The following is a 10807-nucleotide window of genomic DNA, read 5'->3' as shown; positions in this document are numbered from 1 at the left end:
TTACATTTATTGTGGAATGATTAACATCAAGTTAACAACCACCACACCTTTCACGCACACTTCCAGTTCATCAGCCCAACCCCACTCCCATCTCCCGAGAGCCCACCACCCCACCTGACACTGCAGCAGGTTCATTCAGACCACAGAGATTTACAGAACAGCATCAGGCTCTACCTGGAAATACAAAGAACAAAATGCTGTCTTGCAAAGAACTTGCTGAGGTGAGGGACAAACATATAAACAGTAGTTGAAATACTATTTGGGGGAGAAAACATGTACTTGACTACAGAATGAGTTACATACTCAATAATTTATTGTGCCGAATACCATTCATTGTTTTTGAACAAATTCTTTCATCTGGTACATACAGATTTGGTGAGAAAATTCATGTCCATTGAAGGGTCCTAATTTTTAAGAAATAACTTTCCAGTTATCCAAGAAATGTATGTCCATTATAGGAAAAAGCAGGTAGAGTGGCGTCCAAGTCCTTTATTTAACCCAGTCTCACAGTCACTCCACTCCCCCAACTCCTCTCCCGTTCCTCCAACCCACTCCCAACATCCATCCTAGTTCTGGGAGCGGGTGGTTTTGTGCTCAGTAAGATGTTTTGTTTTCAGTAACGATCTGCATAATGTTTACAACTCTGTGGCTCTTTCTACATAAAGCAATCGATTAGGTATCTGCAGACACATCCTATTTGTGAGCTAAAACAAATCCAAGGGCACCTAGAGATTTGCCGAACAGGCAAAATATAAATACCCAGGTCTTTTATCTTAATTCATAATGTTTCACTAGGCCAGGGGATGTGGCCACTTTATAATCACAAACTTCCCTAAGAACTCTGAACATTACTATATTCTGTTCCTTTTACTTTAGAGCCAAAAAATTAACTCTTGACACAGGCTCTCCATTCTGCTTCTGGTCGCAGTGCCCCCTCAGCCAGGGTCTCCCATCTACACCCCCTTCCCCAAACCCTGGCTCCTACCCAACCTTCCTGCCGCCCCTCACATGCCAGCTCCCCTGGGAAACCTTTGTCCTCCAAAGTGGTAGCGTTCCCCTCCCGAGTATACCACCCGGTGACCAGGTCTTAGTATCAGCTTCCTTTGCCTATTTCTCTCTCATCTGATTTATAGTTGGAATTTATGCAATAACCATACTTTCCTAAAATTTATGTGGCAATTTTTTCTGAAAAAAGTTGTACCCTTGAAGTTTTTAACTTGGCAATTTATTTTACAATCTCAAGAATGGTAATACATGGGTTGTGAGCTTTGGCATTAAAGTAATGTGGGTTTGGCATCCAGGTTTAGTTCTGATGGCTGTGTGACCTTGAACTTAACATCTCTGAGGCAGTTTTATCGTTTGGAAAATAAAGGCCTACTTTGTTGTCGAGATTAATGCATAATAGTACAGAGCACACCATGAGTCCAAATTCATGCTCAGCAAACATTAGCACTAATTTCAACAAAAGGAGAGATTTAACCAAAAGGAGATTAAGAATATTCCTGGCTGATTGGGAACTACCGAAAACATATTTTGTAATAATGTGCAACTCGACCTACATTCAGATAAACCTGTAATTTATACTTAACATTTGTTATCTATTATGCTCCATATATTCAGCATTAAAATATATCTCAAATGTTTTGAAAATGTGTCTGACTCCTTTAAAAATGCTCTAATAAAAAACCCCAGAGATGTGAAAAATGAAAAAGAATGTTGGCACCATCTAAGAGAGTTTCTTTTATGCCAGGAAGTGAACAGTACAGTAAGTGTCTCTGAATAAGATCCCATCTTAATCTCTAGGAGACTGGAAACTTTAGTTCACTCAAATCTCTAAACATCAAATTTAAAATGGCTTAGAAAGTATTTTGAAATTATTTACTTAATAGTAAACTGGCTTCTGAGCCAGTAAAGAATCCAGTAATCCAACAGAGTTTAAACCCTTCTTTTTAAGGTGCTTAGTCAAGAACCAAGATGCTTAGCAGCTCACTGCTGCCAAATTTAACCTAGAAGACCCACAGACAATGCTAACACAGACTATCTCTAATGAACTCTTCAACCCTGGACTGTTCAGAATCCCAAGAGGAAATGTGTCCCATTTCCTTGTACTTGCCTGTTCAGATAAACTAAAAGGTTTTCTAAAGCCACAGAATTAAACAAGAGGCTATTCTTTCAGCATCAGTATCAACTAAGAATATACTAACATATATAAACACATTGCACAGTCATTCAATTATACATTAATCTCTACTTACTCTAAATCAGAGCCATTCTAGGTGTTGGGGGATTGTGAACCACAAGCAGCTCTCAGTTTAAGTTTTATTTTCCAAAAATAAAAACAAAAAACACATAGTATTTTAAGTCATCGCTACTTCACAATTGTAGTAGGCACTAATTCATAGCTGAAACCAAAGGCTTACGCTAAATAGCGGAACAGTATCCCAGCGGTGTGAGTGGGCAGGGGACAAGACCACAGAAAAGGCAGGAACAAGAAAACTGTGGCACAACCCCGGCCTTGGTAGTCAGAGACTCATTCAGAGTCCAGATTTGCCATTACCAGTATGCAAACAATTTTGTTTTTGCGATTACTGTGTATTTTATAATTTAAAATTTTAATTACCAAAAATTCTTTATTTCATAGTTTTAAAGATCAAATGAGAACATTTATGAAGTGTATATATAGGCCAAAGCTTATCAGTGGGAAGCTCAAACAGTATACTAGTTTTTAAAAATGTAATATCCCTTAATGAACGTTCAATACAACTTTGTTTACATTAATACAAACTTTGCAAACACGACTTTGTTCATGACCACAATAATGTGCAATGACAGGAGTGAAGCAGTGGCATTAGCAAAACAGTAAAAGCTTCAAATCAACCAGACATAAAGTCAAATTAGGGTTCCAGCTGTCTTACCTTAAGTGCTTTTATTATGTATAAGTTTTCGCAGGGTTGTAAAGACGACATGTCAGAGATATAAAACCCTCAACATAGTGACTGATACTCCTCAGGTATTAACTTCACCCTCTGGGACCCGTAATAAACTCATTCCGCAGCTGTACTGGACTCGTGAGTTCTAACTCTCTACCAGCGCAGCCAGCACTGCTTGAGCCCCTCCCCCTCCTTCTCCAAGGGTGAGAAAGGGAGGAGACATTTCTTCTCTCTGCCCCCTGGTGGTGAAGCAAGGTCTGCGGCCTTCGGCCCTAGGCGATGCTCCCTCCTGGGGCAGCGGCTTCACAGGGATGGTGTAGCATTCAGTGTCTGGGTGGTGGTGACAATGGCTGTGTCTGTGGGAGAATCTCACCAGTGTTCTGGCACCCAAGCCCCACAGTAATTTCTTATCAATTCTGAGAGCTAGTCACACCCACCCAATAAATTCGTTTTCTCCTTAAGTACACAGTACCTGCTGTTTATAAACAAGAACCCTAACTAATTTAACGCTAACTTTTGTAAAACTAAAAAAAGTAAGTTAATATCAGTGCTATGAAATTATTTTTAATATTTTCTTCTCCATGACCGAATATACAAAGATAATGGAAGTAATGTATCCTTCTGTTGTAAAGATGGGTGGAATATATCAAAATCTACTTGTTGAATTTTCTTTAAATAGTCCTCCAGAGCAACCTGGAAAAAAGAGAAGAATGGTCACAAAATCATCAAATGATTAAGTCTTTAAAAGAAGCTAAAAAAAATTACAAGTATTAAGGCTATTTTACTTTCATTAAGATGATGATCTACAAACCAAGAATTTAAATGAGAATTTTAAAAGGGATCGAGAAAAGAAATGTTCTAAGAAGTTTCCATTAGGCCAGTAGGACAGGATCACAGAGCTAGAAATATCCAGCCAATTCTAATCATCACTTTTACTGTTCTGGTCAAAATGTAAAAGACCAGAGAAACCGCTGTTTGCCGGGTTGCATTACTATACTCCGTAGAACGAAAAGGGATGTTTCAATCAGGGAGAATGAAGACCACCACAAGAGCGCTGTGCCATGAGAAGGGGCTCAAGCTGTTTGCTTAAAAATTACATTGTGGAAAAGTTTAATGGGTCTCCACGCTCTTGCTAGAAAATGATTTGCACCCAGGGAGAACAGTCACAGGTCCCTACAAACGTGACCCATGCTTCCCCCATCAAATAAAACTTAAAGCTATCACTGTGATGGGGTAGCTGGGTGGGAAAACACCGACAATGACGGTGTTCTTTGTTTTACAGTTTTCACTTATTTCTACTAATTTCTAAACTATGTTATTTCAATAACCTTATTAAACAGAGAAGCCACTTCGTTTTGCCCTGCGCAATTCTAAAGGCACCCCTCCCTCCTCAGTCTGTGTGCACAGCGCCCCCTAGAGCTCTGAGGTACAACCTGTGTGATCCAACAGTGATTGTGCCGGTGGATTCGTTCTCCAGAGTATTTGGAGGAGCAAAAAGAAAACAAAGAGGATTGGATTTTCTCCCAGATGAGTGTACATACAAACAAACTCTGTATCTACTTTTTAAACCCTAAACTTATATAACAGGAGATGTGTGCATGAATGTGCACAGCTGCCTTGTGTTATATTAGCAAAAAACCTACAAGTTCTTTGACAAAAAAAAAAAGATAAACTTCACACAATGAAATATTATGCTGAAGTGAAAAAAAATGCTCTATAGCTATAAGCAGTATGAATAAATCTTAGGAGTATGTGTATGTGTGAGAGACCTAGAAGACAAACAGAAAATGACCCATTTTTATAAAGCTCAAAAACAAAATTAGGCAACAAATTGTTTAGGAATACAGAAAATGGGGAGAAGTTTTTTTGAAATAAAAATAAAGGAATAATAAATACAAAATTAAGGAGAGCTATTTGGAGGAAGAAGGCAGAAGCAGTGCAATCCAATGGTAACGTTCTAGTTCCTGGATTGAGTAGTGAATTCATGGGTGTTCAGCACGAGTGTATATTATGCTTTATAATTCATGCATACATACACAGATTCATGTTCATGTGTAGATTTGATACATGTATTCATGTGTATCAAATATGAAACATGTCAAGAGAATGAAAGAAACAATGAAGATATTTTAGTGCACTTTCTTTTACATTTTAAAAAAAGGGATTGTGCTATTCATAATGTTCTGTAATCTGCTTTTTTATTATCACTTAATATATTGAGATTAACTTTCCATCTCTAAGAATTCCATTATGGTCATTTTATTAGTTTTATAATATCTAAGTATAAGGAATAGTTAATGAAATTAAGGTACAGGAACATAATAGGATATTACACAGCCATTAAATATTATATTTATAAATATTTTAATGACGTGGTTAAATGCTTGATAAGTAGAATATTGAGATATGAAGTGTGATTTTAACTATAGACAAAAATTCATTAAAAAACAACAAACAGAATAAATAAGCAGTTTTTGTCTCTGCATCCGGGAATTACAGGTGGTAGTTATTTTCTTCTAATATTCTTTTTATGTTGTCCAAATCTCTATCATAAGAATGTATGCCTTTTACAATTAGAAAATTCCATTAAAATACAGATGAAATGTGACCTCAAATTAGAGCTCAACCAGACATTTGCAAATTAGGATTTGGTTCAAAAGAAAGTTTGGCTAATGGTCAATACACTGTTCAATGTAACAAATTCATTGCAATCTCTCAAAGACATTACAATTTCTGAATATGGCATCTTAAAGCAGGCCCCATATGTAAAACAAATAAGAAGAGATGTGCCCAGCTGGAATGAAGCTGTGGACCGTAGCAGTCCCTCAGGAATTGCCATGCAGTCCCGCCAGTCTCCCCTGGCACAAGGTGGAAACTGAGAGCTGGGCTCCAGCCTAAGGCCTCAGTGAAGCCCCAGGTCTGCATTTCTTTCTTTCTTTTTTTTTTAAAGATTTTATTTATTTACTTTTAGAGAGAGGGGAAGGGAAGGAGAAGGGGAGAGAAACATCAATGTGTGATTGCCTCTCCCACGCCCCCTAGTGGGGACCTGGCCCACAACCCAGGCATGTGTCCCGACTGGGAATCAAACTGGTGACCTCTTTGGTTCGCAGGCCGGCACTCAATCCACTGAGTCACACTAGCTAGAGCCAAGGTCATTTCTAACAAGTTTCCAGGTAAGGCCCACATTACTGGTTCAGGAAAACTCGCACACTGTGAGAACCACTAGTCTAAGATAGTGGTTCTCAGGCCAGGCTGCACTTTACAATTACTGGTGGAGTTTTTGAAAAGTATCAATCTTTGGATTCAACCTCTTAGATAATTGTCTTAATTGGTTTGGGGAGGGGCCCAATATTGCTTTGTTTGTTTGTTTGTTTGTTTGTTTGTTTTAAAGCTTCCCAAGTAATTCTAATGGGCAACCAGAGTTAAGAACAACCCTTTTCACAGAAGTGAACAAAACAGACAAAAAGTCCATGACCTTCATGGAAGTTTAACTTAAAAAGTTAGTTAAGCCCTGGCTAGCATAGCTCAGTGGATTGAGTGCAGGCTGCAAACCAAAGCATCGCAGGTTCAATTCCCAGTCAGGGCACATGCCTAGGTTGCAGGCCATGGCCCCCAGCAACCACACATAGATGTTTCTCTTTCTCTTTCTCTCTCTCTCTCTCTCTCTCTCTCTCTCTCTCTCTCTCTCTCTCTCTCTCTCTCTCTTCCTCCCTCCCTTCCCTCTCTAAAAATAAATAAATAAAATCTTAAAAAAAAAAAAAAGAAAGAAAGAAAGAAAAGAAGACTGGCTTCTTTAAAAAAAAAAGAGTAAGTTAAAAACAGGTTCTGCTATGGTTTGTGTGGTTCAGTGGATTGAGTGCCAGCCTGCAAACCAAAGAGTCGCCAGTTCGATTCCCAGTCAGGGCACATACCTGGGTTGCAGGCCAGGTCCCCAACGGGGTTCACACGAGAGGCAACCACACACTGTTTCTTTCCCTCTCTTTAATAATAATCCTACAAGAGAGTTTCTCATACAATTCCCATTTTTCCTATGAGTATACTGAGGAACATGGCGTTTAAGGACCTTAAACTCTCATGGCCAGTAAGTGGCAAAGCAGACCCAAACTGATGCAATCTGGCTGCCGTCACTGCTACTGCCTCCTCCACTCAACTTGCCTCTGGGAAATACAGGCATGACCGTCACCAAAAATAGAACACAACTAACAAAGCTCACCATGAGGAAGAGAAACAAAAACAAAGCCTCTAAAGTAAAAAATTGCATTGGGAACCTCATAAAACAGAAAAAGAGATCAAATACATCTGCTTCATTAATTAAATGGCCTTCTCTGTTAATCTACTTACCGTCTGAAGAAAAGCAGGAAATGCTTTCACAGGAACACTTTTGTGGAAGGACCTAGCCTAAAAATGAAGACAAAGGGAAACTGGCTTGAAATATAAATTATTTCAAGGGCCTCTCTCAAAAGCAAGAAAATAGCTCTCGTCTCCTGCACATTACAATTCATTTCTTAAGCCTAAGGACTCAGGAAATAGTACTGTATTAAGAACTCCATTCTTTGTTACAAATTGGCTTTAGCATTTTCCAGCTGCCTTTTAACATCTTATAACTTTGACCCTCTAGCTCTGTGGTTAAGGGTGAATGAAGAAATAAGTGGGTTAACAAGTCCCAGCACCTTCCTAGCTTAGGTCATCATTACCGCCTGTTTAATGATCGTCCTAGCTGGTCTTTCTGCCGCTGTGTTCCCCAACCTTTAATTTATTCCACACAACCAGCCAAATGAACATTCTTAAGTCATTGTTTTATTCTTATTTTCTTTGACTTACGTCCCTGACAGCTGGAGTCTCAACTATTTATTCATCTTGTATTTCAGAGGCCTCCACGCCTTGACTCTAACCTCACCTATCTAACACCTCCCTGCCACTCTGGATATGAAGCTGATGCCCCCAGGCCAATGCCCATCATCCTGGACTCACCAAGTCCACTCTGTTTCCAGGTTTTCATTTCTATTGTCAGATACCACCTCTGCGTCCTGACACACTTCTTAACACTACCCTCTGTTTTACCTTTGTCTGCTAACATTACTCTCTTCCAAATCACCCATGATTTACTAATCATCCTCCCTCTTTCCCTTCATCTCCCGTAACACGCACAATTTAACTATTCCCCCTTCGTGGAATTTGCTCCTCTCTTGGTTTCTAGCACAACGATTCTCAGCTTTTCTACTTCTTTGATCATGCTTTCCTTCTTCTTCTTCCTAATTAATGGCCTTTTCTCTTTGTACCTGGGACATGGAGTTAGGCCTCAAGATTCTGCCCTTGGTCCTCTTATCCAGGTGTACATTCTCCTTGGACAACACCATCCAATATTAGAGCTTTAACTACAGACTTCCAGGTGAACGGTTCCCAAATCTCTCTCTCCAGTTCTGACCTCCCATCAAAGTCATGATCCTGCATTCGTCAGTAGCCTGTCTCCCTGCATGCCTTCTAACCCTCTGGTATTCGATGATGTCCAGCAGCTAGTCTCAAATCCACTGACCAGCTCCCAGGGTACCATTTCTTACAGTCTCTGAATGGCACCATCACGGTCTCTACCTGAACTCTGTGCAGCCTTCAAATTTCCCTCTTCCTGATTCTGCCACAGTCCAATCAGTTATCAAACCTAGTTGATTCTACCCCTGTTGTGTGTGTGTATACACACATGTACAAACATCTACCCTCTCCTAAATCAGACACTCTTTAAATGTGGCAGAAGGAGATTATTTACTAGTGATTATTATTAGAGTAGGCAGGATGGAAGCCAAATTACAGCATGACAAACAGTGTCAGGGTGGTGAGGGCCTCGAGGTAACAATGAATACACACCACTTACTTATTCAAAAAAGCTTAATTGTGAGGGAAAAATAAACTGAAGGGTCCACAGGCTGCCTGTAACTTCAGAAGGCAGCGCCAACAAACGAGAAGCTAAAAGAAGCAAGTTGTCGGAGAGGCCGACTGAAAACACCAGTTAAGACTGCTGGGGATGCAAGGTCCTGGAAAGGTGGGAGAGGCCTCAGCCTTGCCAGGCAGAAAGACCCTGTCCCCCAAGAGAGAAATAGGGAGTGGCCGGATTAGAGAGGAGCCTATCTGAGGAAGCTCAGGCTTGAGTGACTCACTGAAGGGTGGATACATCTGCTGAGAGGGAGAAAGGGGGATTTTTTAGAAGCTGAGAAAGTGTACAATAGTCCCTGAGGTAAATCCACTGTGATTTCAACGAGAGATGGAATTTGGACTGCGAAGCAGGTAACAGTATAACCATGCTATGCTCTGCTAGGCAGATACGATAGTTTCCTAAATGATTTGGGGGGAAAAAAAAAGGCTACTTACATGCTTTAGGTGCAAGTGTGCCTGGCTGGCAATGTCATATATCACATCTCTTACATTTTTATCTTGTTTCTTCCGTAGAAAATCCTCTTGTGAAACACCATGCTGTGTTGAAAAATACATTATATTAGCAATCAAAAAGCATACTTAAAACTAACTTAGCTCAAGAAAACAGGTGAGAGAACAGTATGTTTAGTATAATGCCTATTTTGTTTTAAAAAATATACATATGTGTACATATATGTGCATGTATGTCTGTGTCTATGCATAGACACACATGCATAAGGACACACTCTTTCCTGAAATAATATGCAACAAGATGGTAATTAACAACTGTTGTAGGTAAAAAAAAAAATACACAAGCAACAAAACAAATATATAAGAAGTTTAAAAGTACAGACACTAATGAATCTCATACAGAAAATAAAAGTTCTCATAAACAATGTTCTTAAGGATTACTTCCTCCTTTAAAATAAAAACAGGCTAACCTGACCATTAGGAATAATTACTGTAATTGCTTGGAAGGAAGGAAGGCATCAACATGAAGCTACGCCAAGTAAGGTTCTCCAGACTTTCTTACTCATAGCTCCACCAGACACCTAAAATGCCAGACTGATAAAAATTCTCACTCAATTACCAAGGAGCAAAAAGCAGTATGCATTCTTTTCAAAACAGTTACTTGACTAGACTAAGCAAGAACCAAGAAACAACATCTTTCCCATATTTCTGAGGCAAATTATTTAGAGCGTACAAATAGCAGCCTTACCAGCATACAAATATCCATGGGCAGAAACACCCTTCTTCTGCTGCCATGATACGGCGTGGCTCTCAAGCAAGTGACAATGCCCTGTGCTTTCCCAATGTGGCTCGCAGCATGGTCTGCATGAAGATCCTTTATACCTAGGGTTTCAGAAATTAAACAACAGGGCTGCTCTTTTCTCTTTCAGTGCCTAACAAGTCAACAGAAGCAGCAAAGAGAAACCACCTAAACAAGTAAAATTAGTTGTTGATCCTAGCTCACCCAAATCTGAAAAACAGGATCTACAGGTATCACTGGGCATGAAAACAAGCAGACCCTTTACACCAGCAGGTTGCTGAACTCCAACTTTTAGATACAACAGTTTTCCTCAGACTTCAGCACACTAAGGACACACTGGGAATTTTAATCAGCTATCATGGAAAAACATTACAAGTCTTTCATTTCTTCTTCTCAGTGCAATTTCCATACGACCTCATTTTAAGTAGATGCTTAGCAAACATTCTGCTCTTTGCTCCCTCCTTTCATTGTGTTGGCAAACTTGCACCAAATGTGCAGAAAGAACAGGCCTGGGAAATTCAATAGGGACTTGTACTAGTTATTCTTTGAGGGTGACATAAGATATATTACCTTCTTCAAATGGATAGATTGTCCTTGTCCCAAATGATTTCCTCATTACAATAAGACCTCACCAACTTAGAATAAAGTCAGAGGAGAAAAAGTACCATCTACATTAGTTTGTTTTTGTCTTTTAAAGAAGAGT

At 39.5% G+C, this 10807-nt stretch overlaps 1 protein-coding gene across 5 annotated transcripts in view; it reads right to left on the bottom strand.

Annotated features, from left to right (window-relative positions):
• Window positions 1-291: 291 nt before the first annotated feature.
• Window positions 292-10807, bottom strand: part of NDUFAF6 (NADH:ubiquinone oxidoreductase complex assembly factor 6) — a 32828-nt gene continuing 22312 nt past the window's right edge. For all 5 annotated transcript variants that reach the window (XM_045861325.1, XM_045861326.1, XM_045861327.1 and 2 more), the window contains 4 exons: window positions 10054-10187; window positions 9291-9392; window positions 7272-7328; window positions 292-3623 (listed from right to left, as the gene is read on the bottom strand). In XM_045861325.1, the coding sequence (XP_045717281.1) occupies window positions 3495-3623; window positions 7272-7328; window positions 9291-9392; window positions 10054-10187 (422 nt within the window). In that variant the 3' untranslated portion in view covers window positions 292-3494. The remainder of the gene's footprint in view (window positions 3624-7271; window positions 7329-9290; window positions 9393-10053; window positions 10188-10807) is intronic.

The sequence above is a fragment of the Phyllostomus hastatus genome, unplaced genomic scaffold, assembly GCF_019186645.2.
Source record: "Phyllostomus hastatus isolate PE091 unplaced genomic scaffold, TTU_PhHast_1.1 phas_scaffold_21, whole genome shotgun sequence".
Taxonomy (NCBI): domain Eukaryota; kingdom Metazoa; phylum Chordata; class Mammalia; order Chiroptera; family Phyllostomidae; genus Phyllostomus; species Phyllostomus hastatus.
Note: the sequence above shows the minus strand (reverse complement) of the source record. Positions and strands in the feature narration are given on the sequence as shown.